The sequence below is a fragment of the Synchiropus splendidus genome, chromosome 1 (genome assembly GCF_027744825.2).
Source record: "Synchiropus splendidus isolate RoL2022-P1 chromosome 1, RoL_Sspl_1.0, whole genome shotgun sequence".
NCBI lineage: Eukaryota > Metazoa > Chordata > Actinopteri > Syngnathiformes > Callionymidae > Synchiropus > Synchiropus splendidus.
The window spans coordinates 31,260,452-31,288,373 of NC_071334.1; the positions used below are offsets into that span (position 1 = coordinate 31,260,452).

General features: G+C 42.8%; 1 protein-coding gene and 1 non-coding gene across 2 annotated transcripts in view; both read right to left on the minus strand.

Moving 5' to 3' along the window:
* Positions 1-1,588: 1,588 nt before the first annotated feature.
* The window catches only part of fam20cb (FAM20C golgi associated secretory pathway kinase b), a 55,783-nt gene continuing 29,449 nt past the window's right edge, over positions 1,589-27,922 (minus strand). The window contains exons 4-11 of the mRNA XM_053864468.1: positions 13,778-13,870; positions 5,276-5,391; positions 4,862-5,042; positions 4,611-4,720; positions 4,449-4,530; positions 3,878-3,937; positions 3,652-3,802; positions 1,589-3,285 (exon numbers count right to left, since the gene is read on the minus strand). Of these exons, the coding sequence (XP_053720443.1) occupies positions 3,184-3,285; positions 3,652-3,802; positions 3,878-3,937; positions 4,449-4,530; positions 4,611-4,720; positions 4,862-5,042; positions 5,276-5,391; positions 13,778-13,870 (895 nt within the window). The 3' untranslated portion in view covers positions 1,589-3,183. The remainder of the gene's footprint in view (positions 3,286-3,651; positions 3,803-3,877; positions 3,938-4,448; positions 4,531-4,610; positions 4,721-4,861; positions 5,043-5,275; positions 5,392-13,777; positions 13,871-27,922) is intronic.
* trnar-ccu (transfer RNA arginine (anticodon CCU)) lies at positions 5,930-6,002 on the minus strand. Its single transcript has one exon. It is a non-coding gene; the product is annotated as a tRNA-Arg (tRNA).

Sequence of the window (27,922 nt, forward strand, 5' to 3'; positions counted from 1 at the left end):
CTTGGCGGTGGTAGCTGAGGTGAAGGCCCATCCATAATGCTCACAGTTGGATGTATGGTTTGACAGACTAGGTCTGAGATTCAAAAGGTCGTGCCCTGGTGAGGAGAAAATAATGAAATCATTGCTGGAGGATCAATGGGAATGCGCCTCGTTTCAATTGTACTATAAATTGTATTTGCTTTTTGTTTTTTTGGGGGGGGGGTCTCTTCGGCCATGATGGCTCAAGGGGCCATGCAGTGTCCAAGCCAGAAAGTCCTCCATAGTTATGAGAAAGGACACCACGCTATTCAGCGAATGTTCTTCAGAAAGGCTTATAAATGTCCAGAAACTGAAAATGCAGAGAGGGGTATCTAAAATCTCTCGTGTCACGAAGTCCAGTCATGGTGAACAAGCACCATTTTTACATTTTGAAATAATAATAATCATTAGACGGGGCTTAAATGTGGAGGGGTTTGCTTGATTATTCCTTCATTTTAGCAGTTGAATAAAACTGATTGTAAAGCAAAAACATCGTGGAGTCTACGTTCCACTGCTCTACGGACTTTTCTATTCTCCAAACCTCCCCACCTTTTCTAGTGCGAGGTGACGTCGTCCAGCTGAAATAAAAAAAAAAAAACAAAACGCACTAATCTCATAATGTGACACTTATAGTGGCTTCAGTGCGTCCGTTGAACTCTGACCAGCAGGGGGCGCTGTACAAAGGGCGGAACCAAAGTCAGCAATCAGATCATCGCTCTGTTTCTTCTGCTCCCATGACCAGTTTATCCAGACGGCCACCGCTCCGGTCATCGCTGTGTGTCTCACTGATGGTTGTCTGTGTCCACTTCCTCTTATCTGAGCGTGTGTGTGGCTGGGTGTACGCGCGCTGTAGCTGCAAGCCATGTGTGTTTCCGGGAACTGCACAGTCGCACCATCTTTTTGGTGACCTCTCATTGCCATAACTCTTTCCCCAGCCTCTCACCCTAAACCAGACCTGGGCAAAGTGCGGCCCGGGGGCCAAATGCGGCCCTTTGACTGTATTTATGTGGCCCTCCTGGAGTCAGAGCAAAACTATAAAACTGACATTGTTGTTGTCTCTGACGTTTTGTCTTATGGATTGTTTTTTGTTTATTATGATGTAACTGAAACATAACCTTCTTGTTTAATTATTTTTCTAAATCTTTTCTGTTGGCTATTTTAGGAGTATTTCTTGTCCCTTAAAATACATCAGAATTGAAAGTAAATTTTGAAATGTATGAGCCACATTGACAATCTTTAAATGGAATGTGGTTTACATTAAATAAAACACAACAAACCAACAGTTTCTATGCATTTTTACAGTGTAGATTCATAATCACACATGATTTTTATTTTCAATTTTCTCTTGTTCTCCTCTCTTTGTGTTTGACGGCCCTTCTCAACGGTCACAATATATAACCCGGCCCCTTGGGAAATTTAATTGCCCACCTCTGCCCTAAACCCAACCATCCAAATACATGGCTGACCTTAACCAGGACTCTGAACCACACTTAGACCCAGTCATAATGACCCAGTTGTTTTGAAGTTCTCATCCTCAAATTGAAGCATAACCTTCAGCAAAAGGGCCCCACATGGAGGAGGATAGATATGGTTAAACACACACACACACACACAACCTCTGTAGCTCAGTCAGGTTGTTTTTCACTTTTATTGCACTTTTACCATGATGCAAAAAAAATCAGAAAGAATCCACAGAAACAATGTGTCGCATAAAAACACACACACAAAAAAATAGCCTCCTGCAGCACGTGAGTTGCCTCACACACACACTCACACACACGCATACTAGTGAAAAATGGCAGCATCGAACCTAAATGGAACCAGAACACACAGTTGTTTACCTCTGCGTCTTACATATTTACACTCAGGACCTTTTCCTCTCGCAAGACATTCAAGTAAAGTTCAATCATTGCACAGGCACTAGAGTTTCTATCAGACGCCACGTTCAGTGGGTGAGGCGACACACACACACACACACACACCCTGAAGAAGAATCTCTTCACAACGTTGATATGTCACAAAGAAACGACAACGTCAAACTTTCTGCGTCACATTTGGTTTCTGGGACCAAAAATGAGTTATTGTACTGAAGGGGTTTGAGAGTGCATTCACTTGGAAAAATGGATCTTAGAGCATTATGTTACAAAATAAAGAGTAAACTCTCTTTGGAGATCAAGATAGCCAACTCACCTGAAGGAAACAGAGCAGATCAAAGATATTAGCATGGCGTCTAGAAATGTTCATGAACTTGGTGAGTTTGCTTTTGTTTAAAATAAATAGAAATTCCAGTCGTGAAGAATCCAATTATGATTCTCATTTGATAACTGAGATTGTTAACTGCATGTTCGCCAACTCCAATGGAATTTTGAAAAGGTATGGAGTTTTTTTGTTTTTTGTTTTAACAAATGAAACAATTTCTCTGACGTGAATGCAGCTGTTGATGTGACACTAGGCTTGAGCCATATTTCTCTTTCATGTGAATGCAACTCGCATTATAAATTAAAAACAAACAAAAATATTTGAATTAAACAACAGGATCTGTGTGTTTGCTGTGGCTTGTAAAACAGAATCTCAATCTCTGACTTTTTATTTAAAATAATAAATAATTTTCTCTTCAATAAATAATCTGGAAACGACAATTATGGGACAAAGAAAAGATAAAGCCAGGAGTTAGCCTGCACTCCAACTCAACAGCGTTCCATTCTCGGGAACAAAATAAAGACATTCGAGCAGAAACATAAAGCGAAACATTGAGACGACACATCTTCTTCCCACTGGTCAAATAAAAGACTACGACGATACGTAGGACGCCTAGCTCTGCTTGTGGAGGGGGGCGGAGGGGGAGGGTGGTGCTGTGGCGTGTCCATGTCCCTCAGAATTCACTGAATTCAAACAAAAGGGTCCTGAAAGCACAGAGTTCTGTGGTTTGGTTGTGTTGCAGTGGGTCACGTCGGTGGTTCTGTCCTACAGGTGGGATATTCAAACAAGCCCCGCTGATTCAAAAGTCCAATGAAGTTACTGATCCAGCACCACGTCCTTCAAGACTTCCTTGACGTTAGGAAAGTTCAAAGGCTCGCTCAGTCTGGTGCACCCCCTGAGAGGTTCAGGCGATCGGATCAGTTCATGAGGTTCCGCTCGGATCCGGTCTGACTGACCCTCAGGCAGCTACCTCATGGAGCGGTCCGACCCTCTGTGGCCGCTGAGGTCGTCCTCCACCACGTAGCCGTAGCCCTCCTTCTCTACACACTCGGACAGCACGTTCAGCACCTGTCAGACAGGGAGAGATATTCCCAGGAATAACGTGAATAGAACGGCACAGTAGAGATCAGTGACAACCGACTGCACTGAAACTCAAAAGTGAATCATTTCATTCATTTTCACGATTAAAAAAATGAAAATAAAACAGATCTGATTGTATTTCCATGATTACATTTGCTTCAGTGTCAACAATTAGCTTCCTATAATTCCTTTCCATCATGTAACGGTTGTAATTTGAAGCGCGTCTCTGAAGCATTTGAAGGCGAGCTCCTGCTGCCCTCTAGTGTCAATTATACCAAACTGCAACTACTAGTCACCAACACGACATCACAACATTCCAGTAGTTTCAAGATACGTGTTGAGTGAAGCACTCACCTGACGCAGCCGTCGGTCCATGGCCTCCAGGTGAGGCTGGATCAGGATTGGACTCAGTTGGTCCCTGACCAATGATTCTGACATCAGAGAGGAGAGTTTGTACTCCTCTTTAGCCAACAGCTGCAGACGCAGGTGAGTGGACTTCCTGACCCTGAGGACAGAACAGTGGTGATGCTCATTCAGCAGGTTTCCTCAGTGAAGCCAGTCAAAGCTCACGAATGGTCACCTGCAGCACTGGATCAGAGGCACCAGGATGGACTTTTCATCGTGGGAATGTTTGCCAAACCTGACCAACACAGACATCACTGTCATGCATTTGATACTATTCAAAATACAAGCAACAAATCTTTTTAAACTATGTCAAATGATGATAAACTTCAAGTTGAAGCCAGTTGGCAAGTAAGTCAAACTTAATTTCTGCCTGAGAAAGTCTCCCAGAACGTCTGCCTTCATCATCTGGGCTCCGCCACGCTCACCAGCGGTGGTGGTCTGTGTCAGGCCGTTTTGAGCGAGTCCACGATGTAGTAAACATAAACTAAAAATGACTTGGTAAATACTAACATTTAATGTTATTTTAATGTCAGTATTTTGAATGTAGTATTTCAGATGCGACACAGAAGAAAAGAAAAACATCCCAATGAATGTAAATATACTTTTGGGATGTTGGGCTGTTATAAATATCGATGTTGGGTCAAACAAGGATGATCCAAAGTAAGGAATGAGTTGACTATAGCTATTTCATACTGACCAACTTGCTTCTGTTTCTTACGTCAAGTGCAGAAAAAAACCTAACGTACCCCCTGCCGTTATCAAGGTGGATGATGAAGGTCTCATTTCCAAACTTTTCAAAAGTCTCATAATGATGACGATCCATGTTCCCTGGGGGCGAGAAAAGAAACGTGGTGTCATTTTGAATCCCTGTTGGATTCTCACCTGTCAGTCAAATGACATGGACGTACCCATGAGGAAGTCAAAAATGGTCATGTCCATGATGTCCAGCAGTCGCGTGCCACTGTCATACGGCGGGGTCTGTTTGACCTCTTCACAGTAGTCAGGGTCAACCTCCCACCTGTGGTCAAAATCATTTGGATTACATGCAATATTCATATACAAAGATGATTTCCGGACCGTACAGTTTGCCCTCCATGTGCCTACTTGACTGTAGCCAAAGAGTGCGAGTTGAACTCAAGTGATTTTTTTCTGCTCTTACTCTGCCTTCTTGCGTTTGTGGTACGACCTCCTCCAGGGGTTCCGCCAGGTCTTGCGTTTGGCTAGAGCCAGGTCTGGGAGAAAGGCTGCCAGAGAGCCTTCTATCTGGTCGGGTTTCCCACAGAGAGCATGTTCGGTGGAGCAGTAGTACGAGCACTCGCCGTAGAAACACACATTGTTGGCTGGAAAGAAGAGCAAACAAACCGCGCTGACTGAACTGATCATCAACAGGCTTTGGACAGCAGATAAAAATAAAGATGTGGTATAAGCGGGGAGCAGTGTTGCTCCCAGGAGACACATCCTCATGAATACTATGTGACTGTAGTATCTGTCTCTGGGGAGAACCTGATCACAGGGAATAAAACTTGTGTTCTTTTAAGCAGATTGAAGACCTCAACGTGAGTCGTGTGTTTACCCGGGGATATGAAGAACGTCCTCCACAGCTTCTTGTCCCGGGTCACGTCCCGGATCTCCTTGGTCATGTTGACCACACGACCAGCTACAGGAGGGACTCGACGGAAATCCAGAATCCTGCAGGAGAAGACGGAAAATAAAAGAGATCTTTATTTGTCGAAGATCATTGTGCATGTTTAATTCACAAGTACAAATGTAGTGTATGTTTACACTAGCTGGTAATTCATTTGAATGAAAACCTGGACCAGGAGCCACTTTAATTCATTTCCTCATTGATGTCCTTTCTTTTTTTTTTTCTTTTTATTATAAATTAATGAAAGTGATTATACCTAACATTCTTGTTTATTTGAGCAAGTTGATGCAGTAGGCTTACATTTTGAATAGGAAATACTACTCTTATGAAGAAATAATCACCATAAGGAACATTTATTTAACAAAAAGGTGATTACAAAATAAAAAAAACAAAAAAAGGTTTAAATTATAAGGTTTAAAATTATTAAGATTAAAAAATTAACACGCCTTTTGAAAGTAGGACAAGAAAAATTTTGGCATTACTATCCTATATAATATTGTTTAAATGTAAATTCACCAAATCATTTGAAGAGCGAATGAAATGGTATTAAGTGGTTCGCTTTTTTACGAGAGAAAAAGGAGACACCCCAGATGGGACTCGAACCCACAATCCCTGGCTTAGGAGGCCAGTGCCTTATCCATTAGGCCACTGGGGCAGACGGCTACGAGGGAGGACACGAGGCATTACAAAGATCAGCCACTAGGTGTCAGTGTTCACCATCGTAGCACTAATGCTTTGAAGAGCGTTTCTTATTCATTACTTATTGAACTGCAGTGTGGAATTAAGATTATGTAATGAACAGGAAGAAGAAAGACGCTGACGTGTGGGGTGAATGGTTTCCTGGCGAGCGCATTTTAAAATTGAAAGCCCTCGACTACATAGAGGGCCAGGGCCTCGGGCTGCAGGAGAGATTGGAGATAGATGGAGGACAGAAGGAGGCTGCGGCCTGTTGTCAAGCAGACGTGAGGATGTGACACCGTTTGACTTTGAGGGTGATGAGCTCAGCTGCATCTTCATCACACACTAAGCCTTTCAATTGGCTGCATCCAGAACAGCGCACAGCTGGTTAAATCACGGAGATTAAACACATCATCTCTTAAGTGTGTGTGTATACGGTGGTCAGCAAAACTGGCCTACGTCTGCGTCTACGCCACATGGGTGTTCCCCAGTCAGAGTATGAAGAGAGGGTGCCACATCCTCGACCTATAGAGGTCCAGTCCAGAGGTCCAGATCCACAGAACAGGCAGGTTAACTGCTGTGGAGAAGATTGGCAAAGGTCGTGTTGTAAAATACCAGGACGTTTAAGGGAATAAACTGGGAATTTTCAAAACCGAAGATTGGCACGTCATAGGGTATTTACATAGAGTAGAGAGAAATATATTTTTGTATAATCTTGAGCAAAGCAAACAGATGCCATTCAAACACACCCGAACACTCACGCCATCCCTCAATCACGTGCACAGAGCACACTGCTTACTGGATGGATCCACACCCCCTGCTTGGCACTGTGCATGCCTCCATCATGTACATGTACTGAAGCTTTTGAGTATGACGCACAAAGACTGTTTAAAGGCACACATTCGAGCCAGTGGACTTAACAAAGTGAGGTAAGTTTTGATGACATTATGGGGAAATATATTGGTGAAATGTTGAGATCAAATAAATATGGATTTTTTTGTTTGCTGCCGATCACTGACACAGGATGCATGCCGATCTTTCACAGATCACCCAGATAACTTAACTTCCCAAAACATCCTCACTCCCATGGTGTCATACATTGACGTTGGGAAAGTTGACGTTTGCGTCCTATACTGACGAAAAAGTCATCCCATGTTGACACATTGGCAGCACGACACATAAAAAAAAGACACAGGTTGGGGTAAGGGTGATCTAAGTGATGGTGCTCCATTAATTCTATGTTTCAAATATGCCACATTGGTATTTAAAGGCCATCAAACGCTGTGTGTTTTAGCCACAGTGACTCAGTATTGTCACTAAGGAGGAGAGCCACGTAAAGGGTTATTAATAGCAACTGACATCCAGTGTCTCCCTGCTATGCTCCCTGCATTCCAGCATGCCCACATGTGCAGCTCCACACGCTCCACCATGTGAGTTATATGGAAGTCAAGCGCAAGATTCCCCGCCTGGAATGCTACGGAAGGAAACCATTCTTTCAGTCCATTAAAACAACAAGAATCATTTTACGCTGAAGGCTGCTTTTTTCCTCAATATAGTACACAAAAGTCCACTTTCCCAACGTCTGTGTATTACGCCATGGGAGTGAGGATGGGTTGAACTTCCCATGGAAATGAACATAAATGACAAACAAAGAAAAAATGCAATACGTTGGTTGTTGTGTGATTTTTAGAGAGTCCAATTCCAAATAATGCCGGCAGGTTTAGATTTCAGATCACTAACATGATGTGACATTTCAAACATTTGCTGTCTACTTTTAGTTCTTATCCAGTTTCAATCCAATTACATAATTAATGATATCACAGTACTGAGGCAGACGTGTGTGTGCGCGGCCCCCCTGGGAGGCAGCCTTAGCCTCGTCTCTGCATCACCAGCAGCTCTGCAGCCTGCTCTCACTGAGAACAGACAAAATAAGGGAAAAATATAATACACTGCTTTTGGCGAACCCTGCCTGCCTTATATTTAGAACGGGCGCAGGGCCTTTCGTGCCTTTGGTTTCCTGCGCTTCCCTTTAACCCACACATATGTCACGAGCGTGTGTGTGTGTGTGTGGTGAGGAGCACCAGATGTGTTGCAGACTGGTGAAAGCTGCTGCTGCTAATGCAATCGCTGCTGAACTGTGTCATTGCGCCTGAAGCAAGAGCAGATTCAACACTCCCGATACTCAGCGTGGCCACGTCGTGTGCGAGTGTGCGCGACCCCAGCTCCATCTTGTGTCACTGCAAACACACCCCAGCTCTCACACGATCCCTCAGCCCATAACAACACACACAGACAGCAGCGATTCTGACACCCCAGTGAAGAGAGAGCCTCATCTTCTCTCTCTTTTTTTTTTTCCATTAGAATCAGACCAGCAGGGGGCTGCGCCAGAAAGTGTTCGCTGGTGAAGTCGGGGAGTGTGTGCGGTTTGGTTAGAGCGGAGGATGCAGTCATTGTTCAGTCAGATGCTCGCAGCAGGAGGGCAGCATTCATTTTCTGTGACTCATGATTTGCCTGGGCTCCCAGTGCCACACACAGACACACAAACGCAAGCGCTCGCGATAGGAACCCTGAGGGGAACTCAACTCCAAATGGTGTGTCGACAGCAAAGGTGAAGAAGAGAGGTTCCGCCTCGCATTTTTGGTGCGACTAGCTATTGACATAGCTTGATAAGTGTTTTGAATGTAACACTGATCTCGATTAAATGCTGCTTTAGATTAGCCTTTATACAGTATTAGCTGTTCAAAGATCATGCGTTCAGTGACGCCAGTTACTGCCTCTGGATATTGTCTTCTCCATTTCAAAGTTGATTCAGACTTCTAAGTCAGTGATTCATGTATGGTCCTGTATGGTGGGCTTAGCACTGACCAAGAGCAACTTTGTTCTCATCCTGCCAGGCTCGCTGCTTTCTGTCTTCTCATTATCGCTTCCCTATAACGCCCATTTGACTGCCTCAGAATGGCACACGCAACATGGCAGGCGTGTTTGCTCATTAAAAGCTACTGTCCTGATCATGCAATGCTTTTCTAGCACACGGGAGGCCACAAGCTGTTGCTTTTGCTACATATATATATATATATATATATATATATATATATATATATATATATATATATATCTTGGCAGGGGATGGCCGCGCCTACATGGGGTGGCTGCTTCAACAGGCAGGTCTGGGTCGGCTCCAGGAACAGTGGTACAGTACTGTGTGGTCCTCTGGTCATGAATTTCTAACAGGAAACACACCAGTGATGCACAACGCTTCCTTGTTTGTTTCGACATTGTGCACTCATGTTTGACTCGAGTGTGTGTTGAGCTATTGTCAGTCTATCGTTCCTGGCTGTAAAATGATATTTAATGTCATGTAACTTCCTTGGTGAATCACAATGCAACTCTTATTAAACACATTTTGATTTAATCTTCAATTCAGCTGTAGCTTGTAACCAGTTTGTTCATTGTTCTAGCTGGGGTCATTGCGAGAAAGCTAAGAGAGTGCAAGGCTGTTGTCAAAGCAAACCCTTTCCCCCCTTCATTCCATATCATTGCTCTGATGCCTACAGTGAGAATCTGCGAGGTAAATAGTCATGAAATCATAACAACAAAAAAGAAGCATTAAATGAGAAGGTGTATCCAAACCTTTGACTGGTAGAGTACATATACTTTCACTCAGGCCAGTAACGTAAACGTATAAGGCCTGCAGCATATGCTTATGTGTCACTCACTTGTGACTCATTGGAAAAAAGCACTGCTGTCACTCATGTTGCAAACCAACATAAAGCCTTTCTTGGTAATATGTGTAATCCTCGCGCTAGACAAAACACAAAGGATTTCAAATGAAAATAATGGTATTTAGCTCAGGTCAGCGAAAAGGTCAGGTGTGGCACAGGTCAAGTGTCAAATCAGAGATGACCAATCCATGTGTACTTGTCAGTGTGAAACTATGAAACTGAAATGCTTGTAACAGAAATTTCCACATTACTATTATAATTTTAAAGATAACTTGTGGAGGATTTAAAAAAAATTCTTAGGTTTTGTCCACCAGTCAGTGCATTAATTACATAATCTTTTCTTTGAAGAGAACAGGCTTTATTGAGCATTTGGTTAAAATGTAGTGCCCCTCAAAATAAGCCAAAAACATAAGATTATTTGGAAATAATGTGCCTTGGCATTATATTTTCATTCTCTGCACATAGCTATTTGTGCTGGTATTTACTGCATAAATGCATAATTTTTATTGATTAACAATAACAAAATAAAATGGATATAACATGAAGTATTATACATAGTATCATACAGCCCAATGTGTGATCAAACCTTTTGAAATCTGCACTTCCAGCATTCAAACCTTCTTCTTGTAAATTTTTGTAAAATCTGCAATTATTATTTTCTCTATCTTAAGGTCTGTTCATTTTCAACCGACGCTCCGCATCATAGTGTGGCCTCCTTGGGAATTTAAATGTCTACTCCTGGTACGGAGAGCAGGACTTGTCTGGATCATTGCAAATGCTGGTCATGGCAGATTAGAGTGCAGCAGCACCTGTGCTGTTGTGGTCTTTCCAGCTCAAATATTTCAAGCAATGGAACTCCTGCGTGAAGCCGATTCAGTGTGAACGTGCGCGCACAGATGAATGCGGTCGCCTCATCCTGCAGGCTCTCGCTGCTTTTAGATCTCGATATGTAATGAAACCTTTAAAGCTTCACGGATAACACCCAACCTCAACTTCACCCCAGACTCTGAATATTCAATCATCTGGTTTCATCTGGCAGAAGTGATGAGGGGTGTAATGTATTTCCACTTTCATCTTCATCCTGCTCGTTTCTTTGACATTGATGAAGCGTAATCCCACCATGCTAATTAGGCAGTGGTGGAAAAAAATCCCTCGATGAGCACAAGTTTCCAATAAACTTCGACGATAACCACTATATGAGAAGACGGTATTTGCTAAACAATAAAAAGAGGAGCCAGACACAGCGGTGTCAGCTGCGCCGCAGGTTTCCCTTCCAGCCAGTTAATGAACTGATACCACCAGCAGCACCCCAGAAGAATCATAGGGTGAAGTCAACTTTTGTAGCACTTCAGAAGGAAAAGTGACGTGAGCAGACGTTCATGAGTCATGGAAGAAGTCTTCAACTTCCTCTCCTAATATCTGGGGCTCCGCCCACTGCAGACTGGAACCCACCCGCAAGAGCTGCAGGAAATTTGAGTCATATAATATGGTCATAATGTGATGTTCCCAAGGCAGGTACAGATTAAATCATCGATACATATCTGGGGCACAATATTAATATTAATGGCAATTCTGCAGTGAACTAGACAGGTCTGTGAAACTCCTGCGAGGTCCGCCTGCTATGGTGTTAATGCATTGGTGCTTCATATGTGCTGTGCTGGTGATTCTTAACCATAGGGCCGAGGCCCATGGTTGGGCCACTGAAACTTTTCTGTTTTTCACCTCTGGGCCGCGAGATGTTGAGTTTTAATACATTTGGCAGATACAGTAGCAGTGGTGTGTCATTGTATTGACTTGACAGCTGCAAATTTGCGATAGTTACCAACTATGAAGAAGTTCTTGAAAAGAAAAATGATAAAGAAAGTGATGCTTCCTCCAAAAATAAAAACTGTTCATGAAAGCACTTGTTGAAGCAGTTCTTAAAAAAACAACAACATATATATAGAAAAGATTTTACTTTCATTTAGACTTCACTTACATATAGTGAAAAGATTATTGTATTATACATACATATATATATATATATACCTTTATTATATTTATTTTATTTTGAATTTCATGACGTAGTTTTTTTTTTCTCAATAGTTTTGTATCAAGTGTATTTTTTTTAATTTGATGAATGTGACTTGCATCTGGTTTTGCTGCTGGTAGGACTTTTCGCTGACAAATAAATATCTTTGCACTGATCATATGCTTTCATGTCATCGTGTGTAAGTAGATTAAATCTGGTTATTGAACAGAAATGAAGTCAAGAGTAATGAATCAGGTCTATTGCTTGAATGGGCCCCGGGCACATTTCTTCAGCAAAAGGTGATCAAAAAGGTTGAGAACCCCTGTGCTATACTCCAGCATTCCCTGACATCAACATCAAAGTAACTGCCCTGTGTGATTCTGTTTTTTAATCTAAAATTTATGTTATCAATATAATCATTAGATGCCTTTCTTCTGTAAAATAACAAGTGCATTAGATATTTGAAACATTGTTGATGAGCTCAAAGGGACAGCAGGTGGCAGTAGCGTTCAGAAGTCACTTGCACTATCAAAATGGCATCATCTATTCCCTATGGAACTACACTCCCAGGGCACACCTGTGATCGCTCCAAGTAGGCACCGTGAGTAAAGCAAAGGAGCGCCACCGCCTGGCTTAACTCCAACCCCAAACTTTGTCTTTCTTTAACGCGACACCCAGTCACGACCACAGCGCCAGGAAATACAGCACATGGCGAAACGTGAATCAACTGAATGTCTAGTGCCTCAACATGCAATGTGGAAGACTGACTTCAGCGGAACACTTTGACCCAAAAGTCCACCTGAAGACGATCACTATGAGCCTGCGGAGTGCGAAAGTGAAATTTCAGTGAGATTAATTCATCTGTTTGTGAGTTATTTTGCGACCAAACAGACAGATAAAAGCTGACAATCACATAGTCTAGGCAGAGGTAATATTCCTTGAGCATAGGTTGCTAAAAGCAGCAGGAATACTAGCAAAAGTGATCAGAGATGAATTTGGTGCGGGTGTGGTGCTGGATTTTGTACCCCCATTAGAATTGGTATCGTAAAGCCTTCATTGTTTTCATCACTCCAAGACTTGTTTCACAATGTGGCAGAAGTATTGTATTCACTTCCCTGACGGTGTGTTGGAGCGCCAGCTGTGAGAGAGACAGATTCTGACAGGGATACAAAATCAGGCATGGGTAGCTTTGAGGGGAACACAGGTTTCAAATACAGTTCAGAGTCCACGACATGTGGGAGGAAGATGCCAAAAATAGACTGATTTACTGCTGCTCTATGTATATTGGTTCAGTATTCGATGGAACAATCTTTGCAGAACGATTTAGTTTAAGGTAATGATGTCACGGGGTAACCACTATCGACAGAGCGTATTCTTGTCATTTTTACTTTACCCATTTTCCCTGGGAAAAATAGACCAATCCCTCGTGGGTGAGAGCGCACACGTTGCTGTTCATTTCACCGTGGTGCCCTGGATGAAGAGTCATCCCTCTTCTTCAATTTGAATGGCAATTCTGTTGGACCGGACGTTTCTTGTGGATGGAATTGAATTTCAATTCACAGCTATACTGCTCTGGTTGAGCATATTTTTGAGGTCATGTAGACATGGGCACATCACTGTGTACACAGAGTTTTCACGATGTAAAGCACACTTTGAAACAGGAGAGAAAGACAAATTGGTAGCTTGTCTCTTGACTGGTTACGAAAGTGGACCCTGCGTCAAACATGACGTGTAAACATTTGTATGAGCCCAGCCATGATACATCCTCACTCTTCTCCTCAGACAGTAATACAGCGTCTGTTTCAGAATCACAGCCATGTGACCATTTAAGTGGATAACACTGTTTTTAGATTAAAGCGGGACTGAAATAAATCCAAACCAAAAAGTGTCATCGCAGAGTTGCATATTTACAGTGGTTTTAAAAGGCTTTAGCTAAATCATTTCAGGTCACATGACCAGGCAGTGACCCAAATCCACCGTACTACGACATACAAAAGCCGGCTGTGCGCAGCCCCTCACCTGTCCAGATGAAAGGCAGCAATCTCAGCATTGTGCCGCTCAAAATCAGAGAAATAGAAGAAGTCCGGAGGCGTCTCCTGCTCCCGGGTCTGCCTGCGGAGACAAACATCAGCAGTTACTCGTGTGCTCAAATGACGTGTATTAGAAATGTACATCACACGTGTCTCCATAAATCATCAATCATTTTCTGCGTCACACAGTGGACAGGATGTAGCAGCCACTGAACTGCGAGTCTGGACTGGTTCAGGCGTTGTCTTGCACGGTTTAAGCCACCAGTTCTGGACATGTATCTGCAGGGCAGTGGTGGGAATGATCATCACAACCATATAAACATCTAAGTCCTGCCAGCCAAAGTCCGGACCAATAGTGTGTGACCCTGCAACTGCCCACAAAAGCCCAGCACACACAGCAGCAACCGTCGAGGATGCAGAAAGCCAGTCTGGGCCGAAGCTGTAGTCACAGCAGCTTGAGCGTCATGGCCCAATATCCATGAAACCAGTCGCTCTAATCATGTTCTGCGGGGTCACAAACTTCCTCCCCTATTGTCGGTGTGAACAAATTTCCGTCCTGCTCTGATCCTTCCCTAAAAATTGCTTCCAACACCCATTTCTGTCTTTAAGCTGGCATGGAAGTGAAAAGTAGCTTTTAAAAGCTTAAATGTCAGAGCTGATTGAACATGGGCCAGAGCAGGGCAGGACCGCCAACATGAAAACCGCCAGAATTGAAAGGTGAATAGACGTCTCGGAGATACTGCTCCCACTACGCAAGCTGTCTTTTGCTTTTTTTAATTGATAACAGAAAATAGTTTCCAGAAAGGCTGCTGAGTGTTCGGGACCATTTCTGCCTTCGTGAGGATGAGAATGGAAACTATCTTGGCAACTTCTCGAATTTCTCGCAGCTCCCACTGGACTCATTTCTCTGTTTATCTCTGTAAAATCCTCCATCTCACCTTCTGTCCTCCACTTCCCTCTCGCAGAACTCTGCTCCACACTATTACTTTATATCAGTTTGCTTTTCTTTCCTGCTCCAGCGACCTCTTCCCCGCTCAGCTGGCTGGTTCTCTCTCTGCAGCTGTGCGTCTGACATGCACCGTCATTAACCAGACTAATATGGAGCTTGTAATCATCAGCTGAAATTCCTTCTCTCTTTCTTCTGCGTTTCCTCATCTCTCTTTGTCTTCATCTCTCGCCAGAAACTCAGCTTCGCAGACATCCGTGCCAGTTTTTGTGTTTCAATCTCAGCGAGAATGTAGAAATGCAAAGTGTAACAATGACCTGGTTTTGAGGCATTTCTCTCGCTTCTCCGCCTCACCCGTGTGTCTATGTTCAGAGTGCCAGCAGTCACAAGATAGTATCTGTCTTTGGATTGCCTTGCTTCAGCCATCACACTTCATCAAGAGAAAATACTTTGAGAGCACAGTGTCAGGTCATTTTACACCGCCGCTCAGACTGGATGGTGCAAGTCAGCCAAGAGTGACACAGCAGTTGTGCTTATCAAATACAAATGTTCCAGGCTTGAGTTGAAACTGTTGACAATGTCCTTAAGTCATACAGTACAACTATTTTACCGCACACAAACACACACACACACATCCTCGTACACTTGCACACACAGAGTTGCCATTGTTGTCTGCACATTTTAAACACCCAGTTTCCCAATCAGGATGTGTTCACTGCCATCAAGTCACATTCTCAAGTTTCCCAACAAGGTCAATTTGAAAACAGGAAGTAAAAACAGAAAAGAAAACCAGTCATATCTTTTTTTTAATTTTTTGGGGGGGAGTGATGAAAACTACATACTGCAGATCCAGTCTGCCACAAATATGAAGCAGTGGTCCCCACACCCCAGGCCAGGGACCGGTACCAGTGAGTTGATCAACCTTTATTTTTTTAAAAAACGTTTATTTTGAAAAATGACCGGATTGTCTTGGTTAAGCCTCGGTCACTTGAGAGCCAAAATGTTACCCACAAGCTTGCAAAATGAGACGGAAACAGCCGTCTTTGGAAAGTTTCTTTGCGAAGAGGAAAAGGCTCAGTGAAGAGACACGACTTCCATGAAGAAGAAAGTTTTTAACAGACAGGAGTCGTACTTGAATTACGGATTTATCATGGTCAGTGATTCCCACGTGCTAAGCACACAAGCATGCAGAGGCCTTATCTGACGGTGCAAAGTGGCAACTTCATGCCCCCCGGGCCACGTTGAAATGGTCAAATGTAGACCGGTCTGCAGTGATAAAAAAAAAAGTTTTATCATTGTTTTTATCTGAAGTTATTACTTGTTGTAATAACAGTTGCTTTTGTCAATGAAGGCTAAAGTTAGGTTGATACTGTCTTGACCACAGGAGCAGGCACAGTAAGAAACAAAAGACGCTGAGATATACCTTACCACTTATTTCCACGTCGTTTCCCGAGCTCACTATCTACATCTGATGACAAAAACGACTAGCATCTCCTCTTTACATTCTAATCCTACTTCTTCAATGAGACAGAACCGACCTTTTAAATTTGAACTTTATCAGAGGCAAGTGAAAATAGCAGTTTCAATTTGGCTTGTGGAGGTTTCACCCGAGCTTTGCAGAGCGGGGGATAATGGCGCTGACAATTCGTTTGATTACAAACAGGATTTCACACCCAGTCCAACTTAGAAAGCTATTTTAAAAACTAGAGCATTATCCACCAAAGAGGGTGAAAAGTGACAACTCCCTATCTGGCGAGCAGCACGGCAGCTGGGCGTTTGAACAGCGATCGATAATGAGAAATATCATTTGGAATCTGCAGACTTAAATGTCTGATATGATCTTAATGGTGCCTTTTCTCGAGTACCTTGTAGCGTCGTCATGGAGATTCCTAGACGGATAAGCAAACACTGTCGCGCAGCGATTCACGGCCATCCTGCGTTTAAGAAATCCACAAGCATACCTCACATGCTCCCACTACATTTCCATGAGTGTATGGGAGAAACACCACAATAAGCTGCTTTATTCACGCGGCTATTCCCGAGCTCCCATATGCACTGGGACACATCTCAGCCGCATGTGATGGGTGCACATGCTTTGTGTCGGGGCTTATCTAACACGGATACGGATGATCATATAATTGAGCTGGATGTTTGTGACAATTTCTGCGCCTGCACCGGGGCCGGAGATGTGACTGCTGTGACGTGAATGCATGCCAGGAAGCATGGAGGCGCCATAATTACAGTGATCTACGTCCAATGCAGATGTCAATAAGGTTATTTGGAGCATAGAATGACAGCCCGCTAAATCCCCACTGACCCATGCAACCAAGATGAGAGGAAAAAAACATACCGGGGAAAAAAGTAAGTTAGCATGTGGGCATCGAGGACAAAGTACTGTTCACCTGTCAATGAACAAACACGCAGTGGTTCAATGTGAGTCCGTTCCAGTAGCAGCACCTGCGTTTCACTTCCACTATGTGACCTTTTTGACACCTTATAAAGCAATCCAGCATTGCTCATGCATAAATGCAACAACACATAATAAAGTCTTGCATTTATAAATGTTTCAGCACGCAGCAAACTCAGAACCCAGCAGGGCAAAGTCGCTGGCTTTGCTCAAGAGCTGTTCATCTGTTCCACTTTGGACTGGCTGGCTGAACCTTTGAAATATTTACAAACCTGCAGTGAGTTTGGTCAGACTGATAAAGAGGAAGACAACTTGCTGTGGGCTGCAGAAGGAAGTTTACGATTCTGATCGAGTCCAACTTGGTCACTATAGGTGAAAAACATCAGCGTGTGAGTCCCACGGATCTGAGCATGCTCAGAGTCTGGCTTTGCTGTAAACACATAGTTGACACTGGGTGGCCGGACAGTTTCTTGGCTTTACCTGCAGGTCTGAGAGGCCCCGGCAGTCTGCAGGTCAGTAGCGGTCTCACAGCAGTACACACTGCTGTGTGAGAGTCAGGAAATCTACCAGTGCAACTATTTTTACTGGATTTAATTTGGCCTCAACATTAATAAGAGTGATGGTACATAATAATAAGTAGCGGATAATGGATGGATCTTGTGCTGATGACTTGTGAAGTTCTCTGGAGATTTGACCAAAACCAATAGATTCAATGCATTTTATGATTGTTTCTCACATGACTCTCACAAACACAGCTGCTTCTCCCTCAATAGCCTCTCTCTTGTTGTGAATAGGAAGAAGCCTGTCACATGGACAGCTCAAGAAGAAACACTTGGAGTTAAGGAGGTCAGAATGATGGTTTGGACATGTTGAGAGGAGGCAGAGAAGAAGTCTTTGGTTTCTACAAATGGATTCGATCAGACTTGAGGTAAAACTTGTGGGGGATCATGACCGAACGTATTTGGTTACATCTGACACCACAATGACATACAGTTGAAGTGCTTTGACATTCCAAACTTCTTCATCATCCATGCTCAAATATTAAATTTAAATTCACTCAAATTTCACCCTATTTGTCAGTGTCACATAGTAAGATGGCCTGGCATTCAAACCATGTTTTATCTAGTTTCAAAGTCACACCAGCTATCGATCATAACGCGCCCGTGGCTACTGTGTGGTCGCCTGGCGAGGAGGGGAAGCAGAGAGGAAAAAAGATGTGCGGTAAAATATGAAAGGACAAGGGCATCTTCTAGCCCCAGCAGGTTTCCACCAAAGGGCTGACTCCACACACTTGTCACACATCATCCGTCAAACCCCAAAGGCAGAGGGCTTCACTTCACCTCATACACATAACACAATATCACACTTTACTATGCAGCGGTTTTATGAAAACCTCAAGAGGGGGGTGTCGGGCTGCGAGCTAAGCTGTAAATGCATGAGAGGATAAGGCTAAATCCCAACCAGGGGTCGAAAAACCAAAAGAAAAAATCCTCAGCATCCCCCGATGAGAAGGTGCAGTGAGAGGAGGCGGAACATTGTTTTATCTCAAGCCGGTGAAGGTTGACCTTTGAGCAATGACATTTGACAAAGTGACAAAAAACAGCAAACGAGGCGAGTATACCTGCGCTTTTGCATCTCCAGATTCTCTCTGTTTACTGGCTCGATCACTCTACTGTAATTTCCTGGCTGCGATGGGTGTTGGCGCCCAAATGGGCAGGTGTGACAGGCTATTTGGTGTGAGTAAGTGCTGTGTGCAGACTGGAAATGACATTTGGTTTGTGAGAAACAGAAATACATAAATAAAAAGCACCCGAGACGAAAAAGCGCCAGTGCAGGAAGAAGCAAGCGGAAAGTGGATCTTTGAATTACAAAAAGACATCCAATGGAAGGATGGAATGAGGATGTAGAGAGGATAAAGGAGGTGAAGAGAGAAATGCCCGTGGCAGAAAAGAAAACAAACTTTTACTTTTTCTATGTCTGTAGGTAGTGGCAAAAGAGAAAGGAAACAGAACAAAATCAAATGAAACATGAATACACTATAAGGAAATCAACTGTGTAGCAAAACAAAATAACATTGCACAGTCACTGATGGTGTATGTGGACTTGAAATCATCAAAACAGATATTAGTAGGCTGGAATGGGTCATTTTTTTTTCACTTAAGGTCTGCCTCATGTCCAAGTCCAAGTCTCCTCCCTTCAAATATCCTTGTCAGCGCGGGGAAACATGAGGGTGAGAGCCCTCTAAGCTATTTAACCAATGTCTGGAGAGGAGGGATCGTGGTGCCAAACTGATGAATGCAAAATACAGGCAAATGTAGTGAAATCACATGCAGTGGATTTTAAACTTCATTCAAATCTACATGTACTCAAGGAAAGTGCAGTGTAAAAAAAATAAAAGTTTCCACATTGGCCTTCAAAGTTACGTAAAAGTCAAACTGCACACAAACATCTCACCCAAAGACTTTAACTGGCTGACCACAAACACCTCCCAGGCTACCCCTCCCACTGCAATCCAGGTGTGTGTGTTGCACTATTTAAGCCACACTCCCACAGGCACTACAGCACTCCTCCTCTGCTCCCTCGTGTTTTCAGATCCCAAGCCTGACGTACAGAGAGACAGCTGTTTCCTTCCAGCCAAACACTCCGTCTTACTCAACACGCACAGTTGAGCGGGTGTGCATGTGTACATGCAGAGGAGAGGGATTGGAGGAGACACAAACAGTACGTGCGTCTAGCACCACCACAAGCAAACCAGAGTAGGTCCGCGATGTGTGGCACTCTGACGGGCCGTAAAAAATCCATCAATTAAGAGTCATTTCTTCATCACGATGAAAATGTGTTTCTTCCAACTTCCACTACCGAGTCAGCAAAACACCTCCAGAACTCCTAAATGTGATCAACGGTATAATACAGGTGTTGTCCTTCAGCGTACCAAATAATCCAACAGCCGTACTTCTTTGGCAAAAGGGTGTTGCACTGAAGCCAATGCCTCACCCCCCTCGCACATGCTTACTTCAATGTATTGTATCGCCACTCCTGTATCGGGATTGTATTTGTTGTATTTAAACTCTATTTCTTGATTTTGGACATGGAGACAGCAGGATGTGTCTAACACCATTGTGGTCACTGAAGACACATCGCAGAGCTTTGTGCAACAATCCTCCCTTACGCTACTGAAAGATCGGCCTTAAAAAGTAAACATTGATGACAAAACTGTCTGAAAAAAATGTAGCTGTGAACCACAAACACCAGACAAGCCTCACCAGCTGCCCAGACAGAGCTCCTTGTTGCCCAAGTAGGGTCGGATCTGCAGCTTGCCAGCTGAGCTGACCAAACTCTTTAAAAACGCTGGCAGAACCCACAAACTGGGCAACGCCCTCCTACCCCAGCCCCACCTCTGGCTATGAGGAAAACTATTTGGGTGAGGGTTAGGTTGAAGACTTAACCAGGGTTAAGGGTGGTCACCAGTCTCTGGTGAGAATAGGGCACTGGCATTGGTTGCCAGGTTACATCAGCTGCAGGGATTTGCTCAACTCAACTTAAAACCCTATGCTCCCCATTACAGCAAATTGTTTATTATCCACGTAAACTATTCATGCTACCCCCTTTCTATTCACAATTTCTCACACCTATGCTAGTATGAATAAAAATAAAGCCAATGACATGAATTATGCAGTGAGATGATTTTCAAAGAAACTACATCCTGAGTTGAGTTTAGCCTCAGTCTCCTCGGGGCCAGAAAACAGAGGAAACGTTAACCATCCTGAATATATATTACCAAAAAAAAAAGAGCCAACGCCTTCAGAACACAATTTTCCCTCCATATCTGGAGCCACTTCAAAGAGAAGCAGAGCAGGATAGACATAAATGAAAATCACTGAGCAAAACAGAGCTATTAGAGGTTTGACACGTGGCAAGGCACCATGAAGAACTGGGAGAAGAGCAGGGGGGAAGCATGTTTAACTAGATTGTTATTGAGACATTTCTGGATGAGGACAACATCCTGGAGGGCAGGATAGCAAAAACATATGAGCGATTAGTTTTCATCAACATAGATCTGCTGGCCAATTTCTTCTTTTAATCCTTTATGAAGAGCGATGTGCACACATGCAACAAATGGGCTGTTCCGCGCTGCTGGCCTCAGTCGCTGACACGTCATCCCACAAACGTCCAGATAAACAAAACAAAGATGAAGCGGTGACAATTCCATATTCTATAACAGATGCACAGACAGATAAAGGCCTCAGCTCTATCTCAATCACCGTGTCACAGTTGGTTGTAAGAAGGGAAACGACCATACATCTAGTCATAGAAGCACAGCGGAAAGAGGAGTGTTATGTAGTTACTGGTTTTGACAAGCACTTCATACAGGGCACAACATGGCTCGAGTCTTGGATATTACATTTCCTTAACACAAATAGTGCAGGACAACCTCAGATCAAAATGATCATTGGCATAGTTCAATGTTCACACACTTGTAAACTATTACTACACTACTATTATAACTCTCTGTGACAATGATGACCTGATGACTCCTGCCGGTTATCTAGACGGTAGGAGGAAAATTAAAACAATCAGATATGTATTCAAAGTCACAATAATTTCCTTTCTATGTCAAACTGTGTAGCAAATGACAAAAAGTTGAGTTTGGATAAAAACTTCAGAAGTTCCCCATATTTCATTCACATTTTAGTAAGGTTAACAGAGCAAAAGGAAATGTTAAAAGAAAAGCTCTGAGTCTGATCAGTGTTTCCTAAATGAAAAGGAAAATCATTTAATCAGAGTTGAAAGCAGTAAACTGCAACAACAGTCAGCGAGGAAAAGCCCGAGGACAGACGGTATTATCAGTATTGGAATCACATTAGACGTGCATGGAGCAGAGGAAACATGGTGGAGATAACAGAGATTACTGTAAAAGACTAGTAATCTCACATTTGTTCACTGGCGCTAAAAGAGAGGAGAGCGTGCCAAAAAGATCTTAAACTAACTCTGTCGGCATTGGACATCGGCCATGCTCGTGTGGATCTGTTGTTTAATTCCTGCTACTTCAATAGCTTGGCTTGTTACTAAGCACACATCTGAAGGTAAGTGAGGACCAGCATTTGTGTTTGCTGTGTCAACTTTTTCACTTCTGATATGATATGGCTATTGCAACCTTGAGTATTGGCCGATACGATACGACATGAGCACAAATCGTACATAGTTTCACTACTCATTTTATAGTATGGAATGTTAGAAATGGTTCCAAAAATGAACTGTTTCGTTCTTCTTTTCCAGTAGTTTGCTGTAAGCTATAATTTTTCAATATTGTTGCCAAAGCCCATATAGAACCACGAACAGTAAATATTTTCACATTGACTCGTTGTGTTAGATTTCCTCTTCGTATCAAATCTTGCATCCTTTGCCAACCAGGACTCACATTCGAATCATATTAGACTTCACGGAATGTTCCGATCAGAAATGTGGTTTACCGGTTTTTGCCAGGAACATTAAAGAAACCTGACTCCTGATTGAATGAAGTGAAATAGAAGGCAGACCAGAATGAACACATTCATAGTTTGTTCATCAGACACTAATGCCGGGTGTTCAGTTCATGGTCACTCAAAACATAAAAGCATTCACGAATGATCGTTCCATGAACACATTGAATGCAAAGCTGGTGACAGCAGGATGCAGCGTAATATCTCACCGTAATTTGCTGTTAATTGTTATTTAGCTGATATTGGACCAATATCCGATATCAATGTCAGATCTGGACAGCCTATTAATCTGTAATGCATTATTGTACATCTATAATCATGTTCATAACCTGGCTTTATAGATAACACGCACTGAACTGGCCACTGACCGCCAGCTGTCTTCAAGAAAAAAAAAACGACGGATGGATATGGAGCCATTTTAAACTCACTAAAACTCAAGTACAGAGAGTGATGAAACACTTAGAACCTGGCGAAACACCTGAAGATGATCACTGCACTCACTTGAGTCACGTTATACATAAAACAAACACACAGTCCGTAGTTTAGGCGAGAGATGCTTGGTCACTTATATCACATTGACAGGTCGGTAACATAGTGTGGCGATACCAGGAATTATGAGATGCTATATGATGACCTCTGCGCTCGTCATTAGCACACGTTATTTTTGTTTTTTCTTTGCAGGAGCATACTGCGGTTGACTGACCAGAGGAAGAGTTATACACTAACTCAGCAAAAAATCACGTTTTTAAAAGGCAAAGAAAACGTGACTCGTGCTCAAATGGAGGAAAAAAATCAGAAGTGACGCCTCTGTTGGACACTGGCATCTCCACAAGATGAAGGCACAGAATGACTACACTTTTGTCCGTCTTATTTTTCTTATTTTTCACAGAAAGTGGTTATTCATAAAAGGGTGCTGATGTGCAACAAAAGCCATATTTTAGTTTCCTGTTTCATTCTAATTCAATTCAGTTATTTGCTCAGACCACAATGCACGTCGTGCCTACAATAAATATTTACAAGATAAACAATGTACCGGCCTTGAAGACTGTGAATGAACAGACTTCTGACTCTAAAAGGATGCGAGTACAGATACAGGTAAATTAAACAGGAGAGCCAGATCTTGCCCACTTGCAGGCAACTGAAGCGTGGTGGGGACTATTTACCTTGTGTGTGGTTTTGAATGAGCTGATTAAATAAGCAAGTGGACATAGTGAATAGATGGATGCATCACTTGTGTGCCACAGACTGAATCCTAAAATCTCTGTGAGAAATGCAAACATAACTCCCTGTATTCTCACCACTGAGGACGACAATGCCGCGCTTGCCTAATCTCCATTTCAAAAGCGGAGGTGGATTACACATGTGTGCGTCTCACTGAGTGGGAAGGGGAGATGATGAATTTTCTCCGTATGGCACAAAAGATGATCCTTAATCTTTGCCATTCATTTGGCGTTCAAGCGAATCCCATCAATGAGGCACAGCCACCGTCACTTGGCTCATGCAGAGCTGCTCGGGTGTCGAGCACGCGAGGCTGCACTTGACCAAGTAATCGCGTTATGTAGCACGCTAACCAAGTCGGGTTTGAAATACAGGGGACGTGAGCCCTTTCGAAGGAAATGTTGTCATATTTTGCTCTCTTTTCCAAAATCACTCCCATATATTGACGTTGGGAAAACTGACTTATGCGTACTAAGCTGACGAAAAAGAAAGCCTTCAGTGTTTAATGTTACACACAGATGTTTCAATGAACAGAAAGAATGGTTTCCTTCCGTAGCATTCCAGGCGGGGCGGCGTGAACGCAAGGAGGAGCGAGGAGGTGCGGGAATGCAGGGGGCATCGCGGGGAGACACTGAATGTCAGTTGCTATTCAATAACCCCTCACATGGCTCTCCTCTTTAGTGACGCTACTGAGACACACAGCTGTTTGATGTCCTTCAAATAGCAATCTGGCATGTTTTAAACATAAAATGAATGGAGCACCGTTCCAAGGCTTACTCTAACCACAACCTCTGTTTTTTTTTTTCATGAGACGCACTGCCAATGTGTCAATATGCAATGCGGAAGTCTGCCTTTTTATGTCAGTATAGGACGCAAAAGGCAGCTTTCCTGACTTCAATATATGACACAATGGGAGTGAGGATGGGCTTGGTCTTTCTCAAGACAGAAACTTCTTTAATTGCCAAAAACATCCAATAAACATTCACAGTAAAATCTGATTGCTAAAGATTAAAAAAAAAAAAATAGCTTCACACTCATCAAGTTATAAGCACAGAGCAGCTCTTAATGCAAGCAACTGATCAAATTTGGATTTTTTATTTAAAAAAAATTGAGCTTAAACAGAAATGTTTCTGTTTAAGTTGTTTGGTCATTTTCAGCGAACAGGTTTCGTACAGCAACCACAAAAATACTCTTGAATAGCATCATTTTGGGCCAAATAAAACAAAACATTAACATCTCTAAGTTGGGAAAGATGTAACTGTATTTTGTTTTTCTAAAGTTTGATGCTGCGACTTTCTTATAGCAACGTGGCATACAGTAAACTTCACTTTCACCGCAGACTGCAAACAATGGAGGTGGAGGTAAATCCATCATCATATTCAATTATCCGTATCTGCAATTGACTTCTTAGGGAGCTTGTAAAAATAGCCTCACTGCTCAGAAGCGGAATCACGACTGGATGATTAGGGGACAAGCTTGGCGAAGACTGATTGCTGTGGCCTTTCCCATGCTATTCTGGCTCTGCTGAGTGTGTGCCTTCCACTCAGCATTGATCTATCGACCCACAGTCCACTAAAACCTCGCTCTGACCAAAAGGTGAATCTCATTTCTGAACTCACACACACACACTAGTTGGAGCTGGCCAGCACACGCAGAGACACAGACAAACAAGCGTGTAGATTTCTGATGACAAGATTGATGTCCCCTCTTTGAATTCTCCTTGCATCGACAGTGTGTGTGCGTGTGTGTGCTGCGTGTGAGTGTTGAGACTGAGCATTGAACAGTGTTTGTGACATTGATGCATTCGCTTGTAATTGGACGTGACAGGCTGCTTGGATGCACACATCTGGCCAGGTAAGAAAATGTTTACTATATTGAGAGGCGGGTCGACACTGTCAGGTCAAAGAACAGTCACTCCACCTTGGCTCTTTAGGAACTTGCAATAATGACTTCCTTTTCAGTCCTGATTTCATTTCCAAGAAATGGCTGCTATTGTAGAGGCTGAGATTTGTACACTTCAGCTTTGACCCCGTGTAAAGATTCTCACGACTCAGCGCTCAGTAATCTTGTTCTCCTATAGTGAGCAGTTCTGCAGCAACAAAAGCGCGAGTCCCCCGCCCGCACGTCAGTGAATGCAGAGCGGCTCTCTTACAGCTCTGTCATGGCTGATCTGACTCTGGCTTTATGTCTGCTGCCTCAGGCACGGAGCAGCAGTGGGACGCTTCTTTCCAGCTCTGTATTTACAGAGCACACGTGTCGGGACCACGGGGCCTCACTTTCCTGGCCAGGTAGTGTTCCTTCCTCATGGCAAGAGTATATGGTCACATGTACACAACCTCTGATCATATTTTCAAAGAGCAGTTTGTTTTCCAGTGAAGCTTGTTTTGGATATGAAATGGAGTAGAACTGGAAATATAAACCTTACTTAGCAGACATACTAAGTTTTTCTTACACATCTCTTTGTAAGAATCAACACCCATATTTTCATGTATACATCATTATTTATTAAATAAATAGTTAGGCATTTATAAAATCAGGTTATTCAACATTAATCCGCCAGTACATTCATTGCCTTTCCACTATTTCTTGCTAAAGGTGATCCATGAATTGCACTAAGTATATCCCTTACCTGCTTGTCCTTTTCACATATCTACAGTTACACAACCATCAGTACACATATTAGGCCTTTATCTAACATACAGTATGGCTCTCATTATGAGCTGTTTAGAAGAATCTTCTCTTCAGCAGTCTGCCTTCAGCACAAAAGTACAAGCTCAAGCTATCTTTTGGGATAGTAATATCGAAGTGTAATATTTCATCAAAAAATCCGACAAGGTTAATTTTTATCTTCAGTCATGGCACACAAAGTATCCACAGTCAATGCCCTCCTCTTCCCTCCTCTTCCTCACTGAACAAATATTACAGCTTATTATCGGCTCAAACTCTCTTCGCTGCCTCCATTTTATTGTCTCTTACCAAACATCGCAGGAAGAAGCAGGGGTGTCGCCTAGTCTGTAGGATTTTCCATTATTCATGCCCTTCCTGCTCCTTGTTAAATCTTCCCTTCTTCCTCCCCTCAATCCTCTCATCGCACCTCTCGGCTTCCACAGCGTGCAGTGGATTTATTAGACGGTGTTAGCCAGAAGGCCTTACATCCTGAAGAGCATGAGGAAGGCTGAATAAGACTGTAACAAAAGCAGGTGAGGGAAGCAGTTGATTTCCGTTGGACCAGCCGCGTAAAGGCTAGGTAAAGCCAAATCACTTGTGAAAGAGAACAACACAGAACTCTTTCGTCTGATATCCAAGGGCTCGACTTTTAATTTTGCGTCACAACAACACTTGACTGTATAAAGCCAGAGCCTCACCGTTTCCACTCCACATAGCATTTCAAAAATTGAACTGCTTCAATCATAGGCCAAGAGCCTCGACAAAAGTGAAAGCAATTTTCAAACGACCATTCAGTTTGTCCATTTTTAAGTCCTAAAAAGAACATCTTGTTCACTGGATTCCCAAACTCAGTTTCTTTTCATGCAGGTTGAAATTAGATTTTTAAATGACCTTATATATAATGATTAGTTAGGTTAGGTTTGTGTTGTGTTAGGCTTCTGGATTTACTTTTTATCTACTTTTACCTTTCAAGAACCTGGGATCAAACACTGATGTTAACCAAGGGTCAACCGATATGCATTTATTAAGGCTGATACCAATATTAGGACAAAATTGAGAACGGACTTAACAGATTTGACTTTGGCATTTAGAAAATTACATTGCGGAAATTGTAATTTGTGAACAAGCCTTTCAAACAATAGACAGTATACATTCTTATACAGAATTGTTTTATTGCTTAAGATGACCAGAAAATGTTGACTGACTAACTTGCAAATACGGTTCAATAACTCTTATGAACAACATGTCATGCAGTCAGTGGCCTAGCCAACAAATTAAGGGAGAAAATGCTGAAAACACGAATAACAAAAAAAAAGACTTCACCTGCATTTTGCTAAAGGCATGAATGGGTGGTATATTGTTATGTCTCTCTAACACAGGATGACACAACAACAACAACAATGAACAAAAATCAGC